Source organism: Ambystoma mexicanum, chromosome 6p (genome assembly GCF_040938575.1).
Source record: "Ambystoma mexicanum isolate Mex_15411 chromosome 6p, UKY_AmexF1_1, whole genome shotgun sequence".
Taxonomy (NCBI): domain Eukaryota; kingdom Metazoa; phylum Chordata; class Amphibia; order Caudata; family Ambystomatidae; genus Ambystoma; species Ambystoma mexicanum.
The window spans coordinates 1,256,039,185-1,256,062,883 of NC_090935.1; the positions used below are offsets into that span (position 1 = coordinate 1,256,039,185).

Consider the following 23,699-nt stretch of genomic DNA (forward strand, 5'->3'; position numbering starts at 1 on the left):
ACATAAGACCGGCCTCCCCCCTCTCACTGCACGCACTTATACATTTCGTTTTATATGGGCATTTTCTAAATAATCAGAAAGACGAAATAAATATGTAATGACTGAGACAAAAAAAAAGCGTCCATGAAGCTCTAATGCGGAATACACTCATTTCAAAACCATGGCCACCGGCGCATCTCTTGAAAGCGTTCACGTGATAGCGACACCCTTTAAGTATTTGGAACAGCCCCGGGTCACAGAGAGTCGGAGACAATACGGCAGTTCCACTTACAAGTTCCTGCGGGTCTTTTCATCAACGGCCTTACCTGAAGTGTAATTCTCACCGATTTCACTGTACAATATATAAGGCGATAAATAGGTCTGTCTGCTCACATTTCAGCACATACATTTCAATATTAAATTATCTCGTCCATTTGCAATACACATTATTTACTCAATAATACAGTCTGTAGTTGGCGAGCAGCTCAGTGGGTTGTGTTCGAGTACCCAGCCAGCTCAGGAGCGCACCTCCACGGCTTGAAGAGTGCCGCCCTTGCCCTCGGAGTGGCCGCCCCGACCCTGCTCTAAGAGGGCGCCCCCTGCTGGCGGGACGAGGTGCTGCGGGCTGAGGCTCAGCGGCATGGAGGGCGTGGGTTTGATGGGCAGGGGCACGGCGGGTAGTGTCTGTCCAGGCTGGGAGCAAAGGGCCTTCACGTGCACCCCAAAGTGCGAATAGTCCCCCGCCCCGGGCCCGGTTTCCATAACATGCGGCCACATGGAGCTGACTACACCGCCCAGGGGCCCGGCAACCGGGTAGCCCAGGTGGTGCATGACCGAGGCGGCGAAGGGCAGTCCCCCGGCCACTACCCCCTTGTAGTCCCGGCCGATAATGTTCTCGATGGCGAAGGGGTGCTTGAAGCCGGAGGGCGGCAGGCTGTAAGGCGGGTAGAGGCGCTCGGGCTTGGCGGCTGGGTGCGGGTGGTGGTAGTAGTGGTGCATGGCCGGCTGCGGGACGCCCTTGGGCGGCGCCGGCTCTGCCCGCACCACTTTGAAGCGCTTGCGTCGGCGCAGGAAGCTGCCGTTCTCGAACATGTCGCCGCAGGCCGGGTGTAGCGCCCAGAAGCTGCCCTTGCCTGGCTGCTCAGGCCGCCGCGGGATCTTGATGAAGCAGTCGTTGAAGGAGAGGTTGTGGCGCAGCGAGTTTTGCCAGCGCTGCGTGTGTTCGCGGTAGTAGGGGAAGCGCTCCATGATGAACTTGTAGATGTCGCTGAGCGGCAGCATCTTCTCCGCAGAGTGCTGGATCGCCATGGCAGTCAGCGAGATGTAGGAATAGGGCGGCTTCTGGTCGCTGTACGAGCTCTTGCCTGGCCGAGGCATGGCCCCGCGCCTTGAAGTTCAACGGCCCCCAAGCCAACACCCCCGGGAGGTGCTCTGCAGGTCCTGTCCTGGGTCGGCTAATGGAGAGTACTGCTGGCACCCCTCTTAGACTTAGTGCCCCATCAAATCCACCAGCGCCCGCTGTTTACTCCCCACCAATCTCTGTTACCTGTGATCTTTTTCTTCTTCCTGCCGTGAAAGTCCTTTGCTCTGGAGCTTCAGTGGTAACAGTGGTAGCTCAGCAAACTTGGCCAGACTAGTTCCCCCCGCACCTCAGCCCAGGTGTGCTCGACTGTGGTGGTGCAGTGCAGCTAATGGCAGCATGTTAGTGCCCTGCACAGAGTCAGAGGAGAAATAGTGAGGATGAGGGGTGCGGTGCAGACCATCCGCAGCAAGTTCAGGGAGAGCTCGGTATGAGCTGAGCCACCGACGCCTTATTCCTGAGGGTGTTGTCCGGCAAGAAGCAGGAGGTCCTGCCTTAGCAGAGGATGGGCGAGCGGAGGTAGAGCGAGGCGAGGTGCGCGGCAACTCCGGCTGAGGGTCCACAGAAGCCGCTGTCTCTTCTGTCAGAGGACAGAGAGATGAGAAAGATGCGCCCGACAAGGAAGGCGAAAAGTAAGGATGGTGATCGGGAGGATGAGACGCAGGGACCTCTTCCTCTTACTGGCTGCCAACTCGCTTCACACTCTGGGTTTGTTATAATCACAGCAATGCTAATGTCCCACAGCCGCCCTCCCACCCCCTGCAGCTAACACTTCATCAGCAAGAGCACGTGACAAAGGCTCGGGGCACTCCACAGACACTGCCAAGACCAAAGCCCCCCAGCACGACTATTAGCAGGACCAAGCAGAGCCAACGGGCCACTGTGGGATGCTTCAATGAGGCGTGAGGTTAAGTGGGAAGAGGGGAAGGAAGGAAGGAAGGAAGGAAGGAAGGAAGGAAGGAAGGAAGGAAGGAAGGAAGGAAGGAAGGAAGGAAGGAAGGAAGGAAGGAAGGAAGGAAGGAAGGAAGGAAGGAAGGAAGGAAGGAAGGAAGGAAGGAAGGAAGGAAGGAAGGAAGGAAGGAAGGAAGGAAGGAAGGAAGGAAGGAAGGAAGGAAGGAAGGAAGGAAGGAAGGAAGGAAGGAAGGAAGGAAGGAAGGAAGGAAGGAAGGAAGGAAGGGAGGGAGGGAGGGAGGGAGGGAGGGAGGGAGGGAGGGAGGGAGGGAGGGAGGGAGGGAGGGAGGGAGGGAGGGGAGGGAGGGAGGGAGGGGAGAATGAGGGGACAGAAGGAAGAAGGACAGAGGGATGGGAGGGAGGACATGAATGACGGATGGGGTGGGAGGGAGAGAAGAAAGGGTCGACTGGAGGGAATGGAGGAAGGAAGAAAGGAAGTGAGGGAGTGAGGCATGGGAGTGATAAGAGATGGGGGAAGGTGGGCGGGGTGAATGGAGGAAGGAGGAAAGGAAGTCATGCAACGGAGAGAGGCAAAGAAGGGTGGTAAGAAGTGGAAAAGCAAGAGAAGAGCCATAGCCGCATGTGAGACGTATGTGACAAGCAGAGAAAAGACACATGTCAAAGGCATACAAAAGACTGGCGATGCCGAGGAAAGAAAGAGAAAGCGTGGAAACACAGAGCTGAATAAATCATCAAAGAATGTAAAAAGTGAAAAATTAAGTAGTAATGATAATGATGCGTAATTTATATAGCGCCTTAATCCAAAGCGCTTTACAGAGCACATAGTAACATACAATATCACCCAACCGAAATTGGTACCCATTTATCGACCTCAGAAGGATGAAAGGCTGAGTTGGCCTTGCTGGGATTCGAACATGCAGATCACGCTCAGATCACAGCAGCGAGCACTCAACCCACTGAGCTATCTTACCGGTTGTAGGAAGAAAAAAGAACAAGAGATGAAAAAAGATGAAAATATAGTAGGATGACTTGGAAGATGGCTGGAAAGAAGGAACACGAAGAATGGAAGGAAGAAGGGAAGGAGAAAAGCTCAATGCAGAAAGAAAGCACGAAACAAAGCAAATCGGAAAGAAAAAAATGCAAAATAGAATGGAAGAAAAGAAGGATTCGAGACACTGAATGAATAAAGCAAACGGGAAGGGGGGATAATACAAAAACATTAGTATGTGAAACAAGGAAGACAGAAAGACAAATGGAGAATTGAGGATAGTTCAACTATAGAAATTAATGTAGAGCGAGAAAGCGGAAAGGTAAACAAATAAATACAAGACAGAAAGAGGAACCTAAGTAGCAAACGTGCATGAGTGAAGAAAGACATGAAGTGAAAATGAAGTAGCGTGAAAAAAGAAAGAAAATAAGAACAACAGACATGAGCATAGAAAGACAAATAAATAAAGAAGGAAGGAACATGAGAGAAATGGAAACCGAATATAATGAATGTTGGGAGACGGGAAAGAAGCAGCCAAAGGAGAAAAAGGGGGGCGGAGGGAGAACATATTCGAAGGATGAAAAAGGAAGATGCAAAAAAGCAAGAGAAGTTGGGAGGAAGGGAAGGAAGATTACATTAGTGGGGTAAGGGGTGGATGGGAATGGGTCAAAGAAAGAAGGAAAAGAAAAGTTACGGAACACATGAAATCTTTTACTGAATAAGGCAGCACACGAACAAATGAGGCACAATAAAGCAAGGAGTGCCCCATGGGGGGCTCAGGCTGGCGAGGCTTTGCCCATTAATCACTCTGGCACCTTGGATGGCAGTGCGCCGCTCTAGGATATCCTCCTGGCTTACAGGGCAAACGCAAGGTGCTCCTGGTGCACTCACAGGGGAGGGCAGCGACCCAGCCTTTCTCTCACAGGGCTCGGAATCAGCCCCTTGATAAGGAAGAGAACGCAAGGCGAGTCTTATCCGGTTCTAAACACGTACTCCATCACTGGACGAGTTGCACTCGTTTAACCTCCTCATCTCTACTGCTATATTGCATAGGAGAAGAGGAAGACCCCCGAGCCGACAAGTGGGAGGACTGGACAAGTGTGCCTAGAGGCGTGAGATGACATGTGTGGCAAGACATGAGATGCCCCACAGATGGGGTTTCCGGGGCGTGCATGCTGTGCCCAAGCACAACCGGTTGCAGTCTACACTATTCTGTGCTTGAAGGACAACCTATAGCCAACCTGCACCCTACCACTTCAGGGACTTGTGTACACAGCAGAGTGTTGTGGCGGGAGTGGGCAAAAGGCGCACATATATGTCAAGTGGTCAGAGCATACATCTTTATATGACGATTGGTCAGAAAAGCGACCTCTTTTTATCAAGTTACAACATTTATTTATTTATTTATCGGTCACCTATTAGGAGCTTATACAATTAGCAAAACTGTTTTAAAGCGCCCATAGGGCAAACGGGGTGGGGCAGGGGAAAGTAGACAATGAATTACAGCAAGGATAAATAATTGCATTAATGGTACAAACAAATATTGAGAATATAGGGAAGGGGAGACAAACCTACTATTCCTTGTGAGTGTTCAGAACTTGCAAGTGCAGAGGGGGGCAGGGAAAGGCATAAATTGCTTTGGCGCTCATGGAGAAGTGCTCCGGCTAAGTGCTGAGAGGGGAAGAATGTAAGTGCAACAATCAATGAGTGGGTTAGCCAAGTAAGTGCAGTGGAAAGAAAGACAGCGGCTCGGATGAGAGATGTGGGGGGTCAAGGCCCGAGGACACATCTGGGCCCTGCACATCAGTTATGCTGCTGTAAAATTAGCAGAAAAGATAGGAGTAGAAGGAGGAGGTAAAGAGAAAGGTCTTGAGGCTTTTTGACATAATTTAATGAGGTCTCTCTCAAGACGCACAGGGAGCGGGAGGCTGTTCCACAGGAGGGAGCCACCAAAGGAGAGTGATCGGCCACCTGCTCTGTTTGGCAAAGCGCTTAACACGCAGGGAGTTGGTGCCAGAGGAACAGAGGAGTCTAGAAGGAGAGTATTTGGTCAGGAGGCGTTGAAGATAGAGTGGTCCCCGTCCCCAGATGGCCTTGTGTATGATACAGAGGGATTTGAATGTATTTCGTGCTGAGACCAGGAGCCAGTAAAGTCTTTTTAGGGAACGAGAGATGCGGTCCCTGGGCTTGAGGCCAATAATAAGTCTTGCTGCCCTATTCTGGGTAAGATGGAGAGGTCACAGGGTGGAGGAAGGAAGATTAAGGAGGAGGCTATTGCAGTAGTCTAGCATGGAGAGAACCAGAGCAGGGGTAACATTGAGTCTCTGGGGGAAGGTGAGGAAGCATAGAGTCCCTTTGAGAAGGAAGAGCTGAACGTGGGACTTCATGGCAATGTCCTGAATGTGAGGGATGAAGGAAAGGGAGGAGTCAAAGATGACTCAGAGATTCCTAGCTACAGTGAAGGGACCAGGGAGGGTGCCCATGGAGGAAGGCCAGAGTGCAGGGAAGAAGTAAGGTGCAGGGGACCCAATGGGGAGAATCTCTGTTTTGCTGGCATTAAGGCAGAGGTCATTGGCAGTGCACCAGTCCTGGATGGCAGTGAGGCAGTCAGGGATGAAGGATGGTGCAATGGCGTCAGTGGAAAGTTTGAAGAAAAGATGTATATTGTCAGCGTAGCACTGGAAGTTAGGAAGAGAAGGAGGAAATTAGTCGTGCCAGTAGAGAAAAGTATGTTAAAGAGCAAGTTTGAAAAAATGGAGCCCTGGGGGACGCCACAGGTAGTGCAGGAAGAAGGGGTGAAGTAATGGCCCAGAATGGTTTTAGAGGAGATGCCAAGGATGTCATGGATCCTTTTTATGAGGATGGAATGATTAACTGTGTGAAATGCAGAAGAAAGATCTTGAAGTATGAGGACAGCAGGGGAACTGGAGTAAGGAGATGCAAGCAGGTTTTCACGGGTGTTCAGAAGTGCACTTTCCGTGCCTCTGGATGCTCGGAATCCAGACTGGTGGTCATGTAGACCACCAACAAGTTCGGTATGGGAGTTGAGTTGGGGGGGGGCAGCTTCTAAAGCAGTTTTCCCAGGAAGGGCGTGATGGAAATGGGGCAGTAGTCGGCAGGGCAGGAAGGGGCTGCAGAGGGTTTTTTACGGAGGGGGCACACAAGAGAGTGCCCCCTCCTTAAACGGGAAAACGGAAAAGAACCAGTAGGAAAGGAATGGTTGCAGAGATCAGTCAGAGCATGGCCGAGAGAGGCAATATTTTCCTTGATGGTTCTGGAGGAGCAAGGGGCAACCTGTTTGGATGTGACCTTCATGGAGTTGACAACTCTGGTGACTTCTTCAGGGGAGACATGAGTGAAGGAGGGGAAGGAGGAAGGAGGAGAGTGAATAGTAGGAGGGGGATGATGGGGGAGGGTTGGGTTGGGTTGGGAGAGTGCGTGACAAGGCTATACAGTATGTCCTGGGTTTTGGAAGTGAAGTGGGAGGCGAGTGCATTGCAGAGGGCCTGTGAAGGAGTAGGGGCAGAGGATGCTGTGGATGGGTTGGCAAGTTCCCTGCAGATTTTGAAGAATTCAGCTGTGTTGTTTATTTATTTTAATTTAATTTTAATTTATTTATTGCATTTATTTTATGCCCAAACCCGGAGGTATTGTTGGATGCACTGGACACTCGTGCCTGAATGTGGGCTCTTTTTTGGCATGGATGGAGAGTCTGTAGTGTCTCTGGATCAGGCAGCAGGCTAGTTTGTCAGAAGGTGAGCCTGAAGTGTGCCACTTCCGTTCAGCAGCCCTGTAATTATGTTTTTGGTCTGCAAGATTGGAGCCATACCAGGTGTTACGCTTGGAGGCAGGTTTCGGGCGGATCCTCATGACTGGGGCAATAATGTCAAGGGTGTTGGTGATGGACAGATAGAGGTTGCTGACGCAGAATCAGCAGAAACTTCTGTGTTGGGTGGGCACAGGGAATGAAGGTGGAAGAGAAGGCGGCAGCTGACACTCGTTTCATCAGACGAATGTTCATGAACGAGGTTGGCAGAGCTTTATGAGGAGTTGTCACAGGCCCATAGGGACACAGGTGGGAGGAGAGGAGAGAGTGGTCAGACCAGGAGAGGGAGGTGACCAGGGGAGAAGAGAGAGTGAGTTTGGAGTGGATGATGGCATCTAGCGTGTGTCCAGCAGAATGGGTAGGGACAGAGGGAAGAATGGAGAGGGATAGGGAGGAGCAGAGGTCAGTGAAGAGGGTAGATGCTGTGCAAGGGGAGTCTAGGTGCATGTTGAAGTGACCTAGTAGTAGCAGGTTGGAGGTGGTAGAGAGTAGGGATGAGCATAAGTCTGCCCACTCATAAAGGAAAAGAGAAGAAGTGCCAGGGGACCGATAGATGGTAGCAATGGTCATGTTGGAGGAAGGAGAGATGACCAATTTGCACATTAGGCTCTCAAAGGACGAATAATGCTGAGTGGGTAGGATGGTAGAAGTAATCCAATCTGGGAATATCAAGGTAACTCCACCGGCAGCATGGTGGGCTCGAGTTTTAGAGGTGATCTTATAGCTGTCCGGGAGGAGTGAGACAAAGGAAGTAACTGAGCTGGCGTTGAACCAAGTTCCGTGAGTGCAAGTATGTCCAGGTCAGTGTCTACACAGAGAAGGCAGATGTCAGAAGAATGTTTGATGGCTGAGCGTGAGTTGAGGGTTGCAGATGGAGACAGTCGCTGTCTTTGAAGGTTTTTTGAGGCGTGGTGTCGGGATGTAGGCCATCCGTATGGAGAGATGGAGGCTAGGGGTTGGAAGGGGGAGGGGCAGGGCAAGGAAGGAAGTTGATCAGAGATGGCAGGAGAAGGACTGTGCCTGTGATGTAAACACTGATACAGCAGCGAGAAGAGAAGAAAACCACAAGCAGGACTTCCCACTTGGTGCCGCCATTAATGGAAGTTGAAGAATAAGGTGGGAGAGTGGCAGTGAGGTGAGAAGTCCATAGGTCGGAAGATGGGATGGAAAAGAGGATGTCAGTGAAGATGTATCTTGAGGATGCACTGACATAGGTGCCTGCAATTGGGAGGCCTGGGTTAGCAGCAAGGGTGTCTTCTCTATGTGTTTTTCCATCCAGATTTAGTGAGAGAGGGAGGACAGGTGATGATGTAGCAGTTGGAGAAGATAGGGGAGATGGAGAGTGTCATCTCAGAACGAGGGAAGAAGAGGGAGGCATAGAGAAAGTGAGAGGTGAGGTGGGGTGAGTATGCTGCAAAGCACGGTTCTGAACCTGATCCACTTGTCACAATAGGCCAGAAGGGTATTAGGTGTAAGATCAAACAAGTAGGATGGATGTACAGCTAAAAACGATTTTCAAACAAACAGGTACTTTCAATGCAGGATGGAGGTACAGCTAAAAACTATTTTCACACACACAGGCAATTTTGATGCAAGAAGGAGGCACAGCTAAAAACGATTTTTAAACACACGGACACAGTCTTTGAGGAATACAGTGTGTGGTCATCTCCTTAACTCAAAAATCAAAAACTTTCTTCTAGGTTTATTGGTTGAAAACAAACCATTTACCCACATACACATACAGCAATAAAAACGTATCATTACATCCTTATGAATTAAACAACAGACTACCAAAACATTCTTAAGACATATTCTATTACTTGCATCGCAAGATAAAAAGAAAAAAGAAAAAGTAAAAGACATTTCATTTATGTTTTGCCCAATAATTATAAAGATTCCTACAGAATAAAATCTTCCAATCAACTTTCCATAAGGTGACAAATATTATTGGATGCAACTTTAAAATCTTTTGCCAGATATAAAAGGTTGCATAGTTCAAATTCAGGCAATTACCAGAGAAAATATAGGACCAAAATTGGTCTTTTATATGTTCCGATATCTTTGACATGATGTCACTGATGAGGTTGTTTTATAGGATTTGAAGATTGCGAAACATGGTAAAATGTGGTAGGCAAGTTGTCGATTGTGGTTGAAAATCAGTGTTGTGCCTTTGGGGCGGAGCGTGGGGAGCACGCAAGTGGAATTGTAAGTTAATCCTTCAGAGCCACAAGGTGGTGGTTGAACCAGAGAGGCTGAGAAAAGATATGTTGTATTGTATTGATTAAACTCTGATGTGTCAAACCTCGATTTGAGGTCAAGTAAGTATTTGACAAAGTAGTATTTAAAGTAACACAGTGGAGTATACGCCTCTCCAACACTTGTGGAAGTCCCTTCCACGGTATTAACACAAAATGGACTCACCATTCAGATGGGAAGTTGATGAAGCCATGGCCCAAAGACTGAAGTTTTTCCAAATGTGTGCAGCAACAAATGGTCACTTATTTGCAGGCAGCATATAAGGGGATTAAGTTAAGCAACCGATTGGCCATACTAGAATTTTGGAAAAAGTTTCAGGATGAGGAAGGAGATTTGACACAGAGACATTGGATGCTGAGCCAACGGGATGCGGAGAGCGAACAGCCCTCTGCTCCTCCTTCTCAAACAGTAGATGCAGACACAGAAACAGAGAGCAAGGGATTTGACCCTATGAAGGAATTAAAAGCAGCGGCAGGAAACATAAATCCCAATTTCGTTCCACCAGCCTATAGTAGCAGACACACTTGACAGCGCAACACAAGCGAGTAAGGCGGCAAAAGACAATACCGGCGAATGCCACGAGCACAGTGAGAAGCAATCGAAAACTAAAGAAGAATGATGCAGGGAAGACAGGACTTGCTACAGGTCAAGAGCTAGTAGCATCAACCAAATGGATAGATAGGTGGCCAGATATTGCCCAAGTTAGACGGAAAGACTGCAAGCAAAACAGGGAATGTGGATAAGGAAGCAGTGTCCAGTAAAGACAAGGAGAAGGAAGCTAAATAATGGGTGGAGATAATGGAGGAAGTGCCCAGAGGAAAAAAAGAGGAAAAGGAGAGGTGACAAAGGGAAAAAGAGAGAGTAGAAACACAAGAGAGAGAAGAGAAAGAGTGAAGAAAACAGAGAGAGCTGGAAGATATAGCAAAGAGAAAGGCAGAAGAAGAGTGGGAAAGACAAGTGCAGCTAAAGAAGGAAAGAAGGCGGTTAGAAGTCGAGCGGATTGCTAAAGAACACTGATGCAAGTAGGAGGAAGAGCACAGAAATGAAAGAGACAGGGACGAGAGCAGAGAGAGGCACTTTACCAAAGTAGTAGGGATTAAGATAGATTTGGCACGTGTAAATGAGGATGGGGAAGGTATACAGAGAAGGATAGGGGAACTCTATAGGAGCAGGAGAAGCAGCATGGCTGCCCCATGGGCAGGCAGGAGTGCTGAACCCTCGCTGAGAGGGGAATGCAAATTTATAGATCGAACAAAGGGAAAGCAGCAGGGCAACCTAATTTCAAGAGGACATGGTTTCAGTGACAACAGATAGGGGGACAGTGATAGTAGCATTGAAACCATGGGGTCAGACAAAGACTCACACGGGAGTAAGGACGATGAAGAGGGGAGACACTCTCGCTGCTCTAAGGAAATGAGCCTGGATAGAGAAACAGTATGGGGAAATGAAGAAGCTACGGGCAGAGAAAAGGGAGACATCGAAGGGCAACTGTCGCATCCCATGGGGGTCAGCGGGACACAGATGATATCACTGTGTACGCGCAGAGGCTTAGAGCTAATCCCAGACAGAAGACCACAGGAATGGCAAGGGCGTTCACAGCCACTAAAGACATAAGGGGACAAGACAGAGGAGGGAGACTAATACAATTCCCATTACTGGAGAAGGGAGTTGAGCAACCTCAGTATATTCCATGGCAGCAAACGGACAAAGACAATTTAAGATGTAAGCTACCATCGTTGATGGCTGGGGCTGGTAAGCGGATCTATGAGATAGAAAGACTAACAGCAGGGACGACATTAGCAGTGGGAAACATGAAAAACCTACTCTCAGTCATTCTTGGAGAGGTAGCTGACAACGTATAGAAAAGAGCAGGGTATCCTGGAGTGACAGCACAAAACATGCACACAATGGTGCAACATTCAATAACTGTGGAGCGGCCGTATGGCAGCTCTAAGGGTGCAATATCCAGACACTTCGGACATAAGTGCGATTATGTCATGCAAAATGCGTGAGGACGAGATCCCACTTCAAAACATTCAGCAGATTCAAGAGAGATGGCGCCTCGAGACGAGAGAACCGTGGGACAAAACAGTGGGGTTGTTTGATCACATAGTATGTCAGGGGATACCAGACTAGGTGCAAAAGCAGGTTAAGAAACAACTGGGGGATGGAGGCTAAACCTTGGTCAGAAATCCAGCTAACCATAGTGCACCATTCTAGATTAATGCAAGAGAATGCAAGAGAAAAAAGCAGGAAGAGAGGAAACAGGAGGAAGCAAAATTACTGCAGAAGAAATGATCAAAATATACTATGGAAGGGGCGGTGTTAACAAGAGGAGAAGGAGTAGTTACACAGCACGTGCAGAACAGGCCACAGATGGAAGGGGGGGTTTGCAGGATGAGGGGACATGAGCAAGTGGTCAAGAGGATGAGGAGGGATGTCTCAGGGAAGAGGGTTTGGACAACTGATGCAGCAGAGCACTGGAAGGTTTCAAGGGGGACAGCAAAGATCAATGAGAGATTGAAAAGTATGTTGGTTTTGCTAACAACAAGGAAACATAGCTCTAGTGTGCAGGGATAGTGGACCGATATACAAAACAGGGGAATACAACAACTCATGTACCAGACTCAGCAGAATGGACAACACACTCAAGACCACATGCCAGCACAGACATATGCGCCAAAACAGATGCACGTGCAAGACATAGAAGCACAGGCATGTGCGCCACAACAGATGCATACACAGGACATGCAAACTCAACAATATCAGCCCATGACGCAATTCCTTACAGACACAGTGGCACATGCAGCAATCACAACCAGTCCAACAACACCAATTCAACAGAACACCATAGCAGCGACACATGCAGTCTCCACAATGCAGATGCAGACTCCCTTACGAAGACCGGGAGGGGCTACTGTCATAGGTGGCAGTCCATTTACAGGAATGGGGATGTCACTATATCCACTATAGGACAGCCCACAGACAGACCTGCTGTGTTCAATCCTATCCCTTACACATAATCTGGCTGAGGAACCACGTATGGGGGTGACAATAGGTGACAAGACTTTTTCCTTTCACATGGATACAGCGGTGACTAGATCCTGTAGCACGGAGGGGAGATATCCAATGTCAAGTATTACTATGAATGCACAGGGATTTCCTGGGGTGCCGGATTTGGTTCCTTTTACTGACATACTGTCGCTTTCTGTAGACGAGCATGACATGACCATGCCACTATTATATTCCTGACAGACACCAGTAAATGTAATGGGTACAGGCATGATGAGCAGACTAAACATGATCATTTGGTTCACTGACAAGTGGATAGTGTGCTCGACACCAGGAATTCATTACCTGAATGTGAGGGAACTCATGCAAGCTTATTGTGGGCAGACGGTACAGAGGGCAGTGCCAGTATACATAGAACTGTTTTTATATGGGGCGGAAGTGTTAATCGCATGGCTTCCAGGGATACAGGGGAGGCTGCTACGAATACTGAACGACTTCCTATTTAGACCAGAGATTTCCTTAGACTAGAAGGAAGGAATGGTAATCCCAATAGAAATCGAGGCAGCCATAGAGAGAAACGAGGTCATAATATTGCATGGGACAGATGAGACATGACGATTGTGGAGGACAGTGATTGCAGTAGGGGAAGGATACAGACTGACTGACATGAAAGATGAGGAATTATTCCAAGATAATAGGTCAGACAATGAGGTGATATTCAACATGGGTGTTACACATTGGGTGGGGATACATTGTAGGGAAGTACCACAGAGAATGGGAGTTTTGCAAAAGCAACTTCCACCATTTCATCAAAGAAGACCTAGAGTGGGTACCCAGTGTCTTATGGACCACTAGTCCCTATGACACGGGTTTGTTAAAAGGGTTTGGGGCAGTGAAGATATAGCTCAAACCAGGAGCCATTCTACAAAGGGCAAGGCAGTACTTTATATCAAGGGAAGCAGATGAGGGCATTTATGAGACAATCGCCGCTTTGGTGAAGCAGGGAATATTGGTCCCTTCAGAATCGCAGTGCAACAGGGCTGTGTACCCTGTGAAAAAGGCGACGGGGTGGTCGTGGAATTTTATCCAAGACTTGTGCACCCTGAACCAGATAGTATAAGCAGAATTTCAATTAGTCCCAAATCCAGCTACAATTCTGTGCAGTGTCCCAACGGAAGCTACGCACCTCACAGTGATAGACTTGAAGAATGCCTTCTTTTCTATAACACTTCATGAAGAATCCCAAGACTTGACATTGTTTCTATAAAGAAACCAGAAGTGGAAACATACAATCACTGTCTATTTTTACCGGGGTCCTTCAAATGGATCTAGGCAACATACAGATAGAGAGCATCATCATACAATATGTAGACAGCATTTTAATTTGCAGCAAGACAGAAGAGCATTGTAGAAATTAATAAAGTGTATTTATTGACAGTATTAGGAGAAAAGGGATACAAGGTGGACAAGGCAAAATAACAATATTGCCAAAAGGAAATGCTATACATAGGACAATTGATATCCCAGGACACACGAAGTGTGACTCCAGAAAGGGTAGACGCGATCCGCAGAGCACTGATTCCAAAGCCAGTGAGAGAGATGCAGCAGTTTCTAGGCCTCTGTAATTATTGCAGAGCGTGGGTGTTTGACTATAGCACATACACAAGACCTTTGTTAAGCAGACTCAAGGAGGCACAGAAAGAGAATGGCAAATTGTTGTGGACACATGAAATGACTGATGTGTTTGAGGAGCTGAAGAAAGCAATTTGCACAGCTCCAGTGTTAGGGATTCCAGACTACCATGACACATGTTTCCTGTTCTCACACCCCAACGGAATGGTGATGACTGCAGTACTCTCACAGAAGACTACCCTAGGACGCAAGCCCTTGGTTTACCATAGTGGATGTTTAGACCCTGTGATGAGTGGACATTACCCCTGTGAGCAAGCTCTGGCTGCTGCCACATTTGCGGTAGAAAAATCAGCATGTGTTACTGTGGGGTGTAGTGCCACACTTTACGTGGAGCACACCCTCTTCGCTATTCTCAAAAGGCCCAAGAGTACGTTGACTACACAAAGGGCCTCTGGATATGAGGTGATTAGCTCGAATCTAGCAATAAAGATAGCAAGGTGCTGGACTGTAAACCCAGTGACATTTGCAGCAGAACCAGTGGAGGAAGGAGACTATGTACATGACTGTACTACATATATGAAACAGTATGATGACCTTCCCAAGGTGGGGTGAAGCTTCTTGAGGGGGTAGAAGTGCTTTATATTGACAGGTCATCGACAATAGATCAGACAATGGGGAAAGACATACGGGAACTGCAGTGGTGACATTAAAACCAGATGGCACAGCAGAAACCGTAGTAAGCACGAAATAGCCTTCACATTTTTCAGCGCAGGCAGCAGAATTAGTAGCACCCATAAATGCATTCGCAGCTTGCAAGGGCCAGGAGATAACACTGTATTCCGACTCGGCATACGTGATGTCTGCAGTAGACCAGTACAGCACGCGCCCCTATTGGGCAGTCTCATATGGGCGCTTCAACTCCCAGCAGCCATAGCGGTCATGAAATACCAAGCCCACATGAGGTAGAAGACGCATTGTCTCTGGGCAACGAAGCAGCAAAGCGTGCAGCATATTTTCAGAAATAACAGACTTTGATACCGCATTTAATGCGCGTATTCGTGAGCGCAACATGATTTTAAAGGAAGGCTCTAACACATTGCCAGCTACGCAAATAATGGAATTTCAGGGGAAGGCTCCGGCAGAGGAGAAACAGTTGTGGATGAGAAGGGGGTGTTCAATTTACCCCAGCGATGCCTTGTGGTGGCATGAAAGCACAGGAAAACTAGTACTCCCAATAGCATTATTGCAGATTGCGCTCATGCAACTGCATTACCCTACTCATATGGATAAGGAGGTACTTGTTGCACACATGGGGGAAGAGAGGTTCTGTCCTAATATGGCAGAGCAGGTAACCGCATTTATGGAAAACTGTGTGACATGTAATAAACTTGGTGTAGGACATACATTGTGTGTAGTGAGAGAAGCTATACCATGCTCTGCTTGTCCCTTCCAACATCTCCATATAGATTATGTTGATATGAGGCAGGTGTGCCAGGGATACCACTACATGATAGTGGTTGTGTCTCTGTTTTCCAGATGGGTCGAAGCTGGTCCCTGTTCACACCCTGATGCCCTCAGGGCTGAAAAATTCCTCGTTAGAGACGTGTTCCCACAATGGGGGGTGTGTGAGGTCTTGAGGTCTTACAATGGACCTCATTTCATGAATGAGACCTTTGAGCATATCACAACTCTACTGGGGATACAGCACACATTTTCCTGTGCCTATCGCACACAAGCGAACAGGATGTTTGAGCGCCTGAATGGGCTGCTCAAGGAGAAAATTGGTAAAATTAAGGTAACTTTGAAAAAATGATGGCATCATTGCCTGCCCTTACTATTGTTTGAATTGTGCAACCTGCCGGATCGACCACCATTTAACGCCCCATGAGGTGGTAACAGGACAACGATTGCGACTACCCTTGGCTCCTCCAACTAGGGCTCTGACAGATGCAAATGAAACATCCAGTGTTTGTGGAGATGAAATGTATGAATATGTGGCTTCTTTGATGGCTAGTGCATCTTTTATTTCTTGTCAACTGCAGGCAAAGGGGGAGAGGTCGAAGAAAATTGAAGATGACAACAGCACCGACAAAACTGAGAGACTTTTGAAACAGCCATTGTTGTATCTTGGGGACACTGTCTTTTTTAGGAATTTTGTGCGGCCATGGTGCAAACCACAATTAGAGGGCCCTTTTGTGGTACAAAATGCAATGGACAGAGCAGTGAAAGTGCACAGCAAATAAGTTTCGAAATATATTGGAGACATCAAACCCTGCTGAGGTGAGGCCTCTTACGGCCTAAAAGAAAATCATTTGATGCAAGAAGAAGACAAAGACAAGGAAGAAGGACCACAGCCGAGGATAACTAGGTCCAGAACGAGAGAGCTCAAAAAAGAATAATACATACACATAAGTTAGGTACACTGTCTTATCTTTACAAACAGCATTCATCAAGAAAGTAAAATATTGTTTTTCCATATGATCTTTCAGAGGGTTTATAGTCATAAAATCGAATGACATTATGTCGAAAGTCATAATGTCGAAAAAAAAGTTGAAAAAAAAATTCTAATTTTTTTTAAATTGATTTTTGTTCGAAATGGGGGGGGGTTCCCTCCCAACCCCCCTTTTTAATTTTTTTTTGTGTTTTACCCTTTTTTTAACTCCCGGAACCCAAAATAATCAACTTTTTTTTCCGACATTATGTCTTTTGACATAATGTTTTCGACTTTTTGACTGCACACCCTTTCAGAGACGTAACTCATTCCAGGAATCTTTTTTTAATTACGTAATTCTAAAAGAATCAGAGCAAATGATACCTCCAAGACTATTCTTTCATACTTTCTTATTATACGTAGCTCACACATATCCACAATTGACAAGTGGAGACCCATCCATTATTTCTTTACTTGGAAACCGGAGGATACGTATAAGGTGGGAGAGATTGTTCTATACAGCACTCGCCCAATACTACAGATGTAGAGTCTAAACTAACACACACTAACTCGATAACAATGCATTTTTGGGCTTTTTAGCAACAACTCACACACACCTGGAGCATCGCACCACAACGAGATGGGAAAAATTATATGAACAGTCATAATAATGTTTTGTACCTTCTGCTGTTTGTACTTCTTTACACTCCTTGTCCTATGAATATTGTTGTTTGCACATGCACAAGCTTGGACCCATACTAACATGACCCCACTCCATGCTGTTACAGAAGCCATATCTAGGCAGGCGACAAGCACTGCCAATAAAGTAAAAAGAGTCGGGTGCAGTGCGGAGGTAGATTTCAATCGAGTTAATTCATATATAACTAATTTGGCCCATATATCGAATAACATGTGGTATAGTCACCTGGCTAAGGTGTGTAAACAAACAACCAAGGATAGCAGTTATGTGGGCTCTCTCATACCCTATGCCATGAGTGCTTCCAGAACGTTGATGGAAACTGAAATTCCAGCAGCAAGAGCACACTGTCTCATGCATTTATCGCTTTGCACCACAGGAGGTTGATTCCAAGGGAAACGAGCAACACTAAGGTGGATGTCCAAGAAAATGTTCCCGTACGAAGATAACTATATAAAGACTCAAGAAATGTTATACAATTACTGGAATACAGATAAAAGTATAGAATATATTACAGAAGGATCATGCAAATGAGAAGTGCAGACAGTGACACAATGGCAGTCACAGTGTCCCAAGATAGGGCACCTAGAGATAGGTGGAATGCCAGGATGTTGGGAAAGACCGCAGATGCTGGTGTATGGACAGGTGTACACCTAAGAAGGATAGAAATAGCGAGTAGTTGGGAGCAAAGCACATTCTCTCCTAATGGTTCCAGTGGAAATAGTACATCAGTAAAATGACAAGTGCCTTAAGGAATGGGAAGCAAGCACCAGATTTCTCACATGGGTCGAAAACAAAGAAGGACCCATGCCCATTATACTGCTCAAGGGAGATACTTTATGTTTCCTGAATGATGTAGAAGTAGAGGTTGGAGAGAATGAAGGATGCAAACAGATTTAGAAGATACCAGGTATGAAGGTCGGAACAGCAGTACTTATGGATCACTACTGGGCCTGTGGGTCAAAAGCATACCTGCAGCTGCCGCCCAACTGGGGGGGAATATGTTCACTTGTACATCTGAATACCTCAGCATAAGTAGTGTCCCAGAAGGACATGAAAATGGAAGGGTTCCCAAAGAAAGATAACAGCAAAAGAAAGTAGAGGTTTGCATAGGTGACAAGAATAAGGAGAGGAAACTATGCCTCATCAGAAATGGAAAAGGCATTGGATGCGATAGCACCAGAGCACACACTGTTCAGCAGAACTGAGATGTTCTTTGCATCCATTGTTCCAGCAGTGCAGACAAGCACAAATGCCAAGTGGCTCCAGATCACCCATTGGGTGCTGATGCAGACAATAAACTTGCCTGTCAAAGGGTTGAACGCCTTCAAAGAAAAGCTGAGAGTGGTAAGACTGATGGCCCTCCAGAACAGATATGTTCTGGTTCTCCTTACAGCCATGGAAGGAGGCGTTTGTGCCAAGATTGGGTCTTTCTGCTGTACATTTGTTCCTGCCAATGATGAAGATGATTGGATGGACGCCATCACCAGGCATTCTGAAGTTCATACGACGATGGAGGCAGAAGCGAAGAATGTTGGAAAATATGAAGATTGGCTGTCATACATATTCTCATGGATGCCACCATGCACGGAGAACGGACTGAAGGTATTGGCAGCAGCACTAGTGCTAGTATTGCTGACACTTTGTGTCATCAGGATCATAATAGCGTAGTGTAGGAAAACAACTAAGAAGACTTTTGGGATGAAGGTGCTAATTGACATAGGGACAGAAGAAGGTAAGGAGACGAAAGCACGAAATGCATTAAAAACACAAATGACAAAGTGCCCTCTTTTCCTAACAGGAGGAATGTTTGAGTATCCTTACAGCACATGTGACTATTGGGGGAAGTGTGTTTGGTGCACCCCTGATGGAGAGTGCAGTTATATCACCTGGAGCCTGGATGCACATGCCATGGGCATCTCGGAGGAATAATGAAGGTGTGGATCCCAAAACTGCAGGTGAACAGAGAGACATGCACGTAGTGTAGTAGATTCATCGACCAGTGGGGGATGGGAGACAAAATGATAGATATGACTCACTCTTAGGCCTATCACTACAATCATTGATGTATCGCAGGTGTGAAAAACGGTATTAACCATTCAGACCATACCCAATTGATGATTTGGATGACATGGAATTGACATCAATCGATCGGGTCGACTGACTGGGAAATCAGAAGCCAATGACGTCATCACTGACATCACGACAAAGTACATATTCATGCATTCATGAAGCTACTACAAATCTGCACTAGTTTATTGCATATAGGCACAAAGCACATGCTTATGACCCACATAGGCAGGGGACGAATACACATACATATCTCTATATTCATATCTTTTTGCCAAAGCTGAAACTGCAAGATGCACATCATTCATATATCTAGCTTGCACAGTCTTAACTGCTACTAACATGGAAAAGCCACCAGGAATACTATAGAAGTTGTAGGCCTCTGAAACGAACAAGATAGGAGAGACAGATTCAGACTGCACAGGCAAGCTGCCACGAGCATCGCAGCTTGAGGCAAGCAGAAACAGGATCAACAGCCATGGACAATGGGGAAGCAGGAACATTCTAACTACCGAAATAGTGAGCCACCTGCAGAAATTCTGGCTAAAATCCTCATTAATACTGAAGAGAGGGCTTCATTTTGTGGTCTCGACACATGTGATCCAGACAGAGAAGAGTGTTCCCAGAGAACCAGAGAGAAGAAGATACAAGTGTTGCCCACATTTCATTAACTGACTCTCACAGGCTTGGGTGATCAGAGAATAGAAACATTAGGGAACGCTTTGCACCTCTGTGGTCTTTCTTGAAGAGGTACATTCAGTCTGAAAACTGTCTAGGGTGCCAGGACTGATGGACACATTCTGCCCAATCCAAATTCACCTTTCTTAGGGGGATATAATCCGTTGCATGGGGCAATGAGTTTGCGGTAACCGTGCAACATTGTAGACAGGTGCAGTAGAGGTAGCCTTAGGAGGAGCCACTAGATATGGGTGGTCAATTACAGGATTAACCTATGGAAGTTCTATATGTAACCTTAGCCAAAGTGACCAATGTAAGTGTTTGATAGGTTTCCGGGAGGGAACCTGGATTTGTGACGTCAATTTGGAATAAAACCAGGTGACACATGCGTAGAAGCTGAGAGCTCTAGATGAACCTTGTTTTTCTGGTGTGATCCCTGTTATGTTTATATGCTAATACCAAACATAACTTTGCCCCATGGCTGAGTCCTCCGTTCTGGTTGCTGGAAGTTTCTGAGGGGCCCAAGTGTTCTCTGCAAATAATTGGGGTTACCACTAGAGGAACCCGGTTTGAGAAACCTGACAGTGTCTCCCTGGCTAGTCCCCAGGGATCTGTCATCCTGGTGCCCAGGACACGGCCAATCGCTATTGGATCCAGTTCTTGGCGGTGGACCAGTGAGGGAGGATCACCTAGATGGGGGGTCCTTGGGGAGTGGGACACTGATAGATGAGACCCGGCATCCCCTTCCTTCAACACCTTTTCCCCATCCTACCACGTAGGATATTCCAAAACACTGCCCCCCCTTTCCGACACAAACACTTTCACACAACATGAAAGACAACAGACTAACACCAGAGCCATTTACCTGACATGTCCCAATACAAGGGTCAGGCAGAGTCAGGCAATTTACCAGAATCACACACACCTGACGGCCCTTTCCCTTCCCCACAAGGATAAAAGGTGGATCACAAGAGCACAGAACGAGCAAGGAAGACCGCACAACGTAAGAGCTAACTCAGCACAGCAGTTCAAAAGGAGGAGAAAGACGGCGCGTATCGAGAGGGTGACAAGGAAAGAAGCGACCTTGGACTTTCCAACCAAGGCCAGTGAAACGCCCCCAAAGAAGGAATTACAAGATCGCAAACAATAGTCAGCGTGTGTTGCAGCAGATCTCAACGGTACACAAGACCCTTCTCTTCTGATTACCAAGCCGGGGAGAGACGCTTGTCTCTGAGGTACCAACCTTGACTCCAAAGAGAAAGAAAGCCAAGCAACTCATCACAGCAAGTGAGTCGAGGGGAGAGTTGATACGAAACTGAATTGTGTTGAACAAAACGTAGCAAACAGCTAATTTGAACTGTCAAAGCATTAAAGAGCTATTGATGTAAAAAAAAAAGGGGGAAACCAGCAACAGAGGATTCCGGCATCACGTGGGTGCTTACGCAGGAAACTCTGGGCGATTACCCAATGGTAGAAACTACAGTAACCAGAAGGCCTTGAGAAAAGGCAAAAGAGGGTGAAAGGGGTCTTTTAAAATCCTCTGTAGAGTCAAAAATCTTTGGCCGACAGATGATTGTGAAGTTAAGAGAAGCAAGTATCAACATGACAAGAGATGAATGAGAAAGATACGAATGACAAGATTGGCAAGAGTGAACCCGAAGGAGGGATGCCGATAAAAGGGGGCGAAGTCTAAAGTCCCGAAATACCGTATGTTGACAAGAGTGAACTCGAGCGAGGGTTGTCTACAGTGAACTGTTTAGTAAAAGTCGGCAAGAGTGATCCCGGCAGAGGGATGCTAACAAAAGGAGTGAGGCCTGAAGTCCCTATGAACAGTGTGTTGACAGGCATGAACCTGACCGAGGGATGTCCGCAGTGAACTGTTTTGCAATAGTTGACAAGAGTGAACCCGGCAGAGGGAGACCAACAAAAAAGGGCGGAGCCTGAAGAGCTGTTTAAGAAGATATTAATATTTGTGAATGCATGAAGTATTGTAAGAACAGGGGTAGTGGATTGTCCACCTTGGCATTTGGATCCGAGCCCGGCAGAGGGGGATCCGAAAGAAAGGCCTGAGCCCAATCGAGGGAAGCCTAAGGGTCCGAGACCGACGAGGGGGATCCAGGGGTGAAAAGTCATCACCCAAAGTTCATTTGGGAAGGAACTTGTTGTTTGTTTTGTTGAATACATCAGACCCTCGAAGGCAAGATCCTTTTTATTGAAAAGAGACTTAACCATCGAAGAACTTGATAGCTGGTACGGAACTGTCGGCTCGTGCTGGGAGAGCTCCAGTGTGTGCTGTGCTCAGGAGATCCACCTTGTCCCGTGCTCAAAACGTGGTAAAGGAAGACCCCTGGCAATCACATCCTGACTTATTATTTGTGAACACTTTTTTTCTTTATTGAAAACCCTATTCCACACTCTTTATGTAATTAGTTGTGAGGATTTGGCAATAGGTTTATTTTAGTACAGGCATTTTACTTTGACAAGACGCCACAAGGACTGCCTTATTTTTCATTTGATGGTCGAAGCTTGCTCCCATCTTAGATTTAGGTTAGACGTTTTTCCACCCTTCATTTACAGTGTAATAAACACCCTTGAACTGTGATCACCTGTGTCTGTCTTTACTGTTGCCACCATGAGTTCCTTACACCGGCCACGCTAGACAGAATACTCTAAGCTTCTTGCTGATAATTCTATTGTTGGTCTCCATCCTCTTGACATAGCCGTTCCAAATATCCGGTACTTGATAATTTGTCTTGGCAAGTAGACAATCAAATAGACTGTATTTCCTCAGCTGTCACACCATATTCATCATCAATCCTGGTCATATTGTCTGACTCATTTACTAGTGGTGCTATCGCACGTGTATGATTAATCCAGTTATCCAGCGTTCCTGGCTGATATCCTATTACCGCGGCATGATTTATGGACCTTGTTTGTAATGTTCCAAATTGATTTGGTATGGTGCTATTTACTAAACCAGTAAGGGTTATGTTCTTCACTAGTTTGGGTGCAGGTCCAGCATCCCTTTGATGCACATTAGGTTTCTTGTGCGTAGCTCAAGCTTTTTCCCTCCTTAGCTGCTCAGCACTTATTCCGTCTTGCTTTTTTAGATTGTCTGTGTTTAATTTTATGTTCTTTGGTTTTGGCTGTTATCGCTCAAGGTGAATGATGACGAAATCAAGTCCATTAAATTAGTCCTGTATTCTCCACCTTTTTCACAGATTAATGCATCGTCAGTTATGATGATCGTGGCTGCTGGTGCCACTAGCACTGGTTCATGTTCCTGTTCATCTTTGGCAGCAGGGAAGTCCCACCCATCTCAGTTAGTTGGTTAGGTGACAGGAAGAATTTCTCAGATTGAGCCATTAGAACAAAATCTACCAACTGTATGATGCCGGTTTTTAGAACCTGCTGCTCCTTATATAGGTTGTTGCAAAGAGTGAACAGTGCCTTCAAAATACCAGCACCTCTCAGACGGGCTGGTTCCCCTTATCCGATGAATCAGAGGAACTATCGGACGCATTATATGCCGGAGAAGATACATATATGCTTCTGGCAATACGCTCTAAGTCAGTGGAGGTACATAGGTTTGTTCTGTTGGTAGGTACAAGTCCAATAACATTTCCCATACTGAGTTCTTTGTTGGTTTCACTTTGTGTTTTGCTTGGGCTCATGAGCCTCTCTGTAAGTTTAGCCACATATTCAACAACAAATTATTGTCTACTGTTGAAGACATCAAACACAACTCGTTGGTAGGTGCTAGTAGACTCTCAGATAGCACTGGGTTTGGCACTTCAGCAGCTAAGTTCGCAATAGTTGGTGGGTTGGTTGGTTTAAGAAATGCAGTTATTTTACTTT

At 46.7% G+C, this 23,699-nt stretch overlaps 1 protein-coding gene across 1 annotated transcript; it reads right to left on the reverse strand.

Moving 5' to 3' along the window:
* Positions 1-338: 338 nt before the first annotated feature.
* Positions 339-1,745, reverse strand: FOXB2 (forkhead box B2). The gene has a single exon (XM_069626555.1). It carries the CDS (start codon positions 1,354-1,356, stop codon positions 496-498), a length of 861 nt encoding a protein of 286 aa, XP_069482656.1. The 5' UTR covers positions 1,357-1,745; the 3' UTR covers positions 339-495.
* Positions 1,746-23,699: the final 21,954 nt, after the last annotated feature.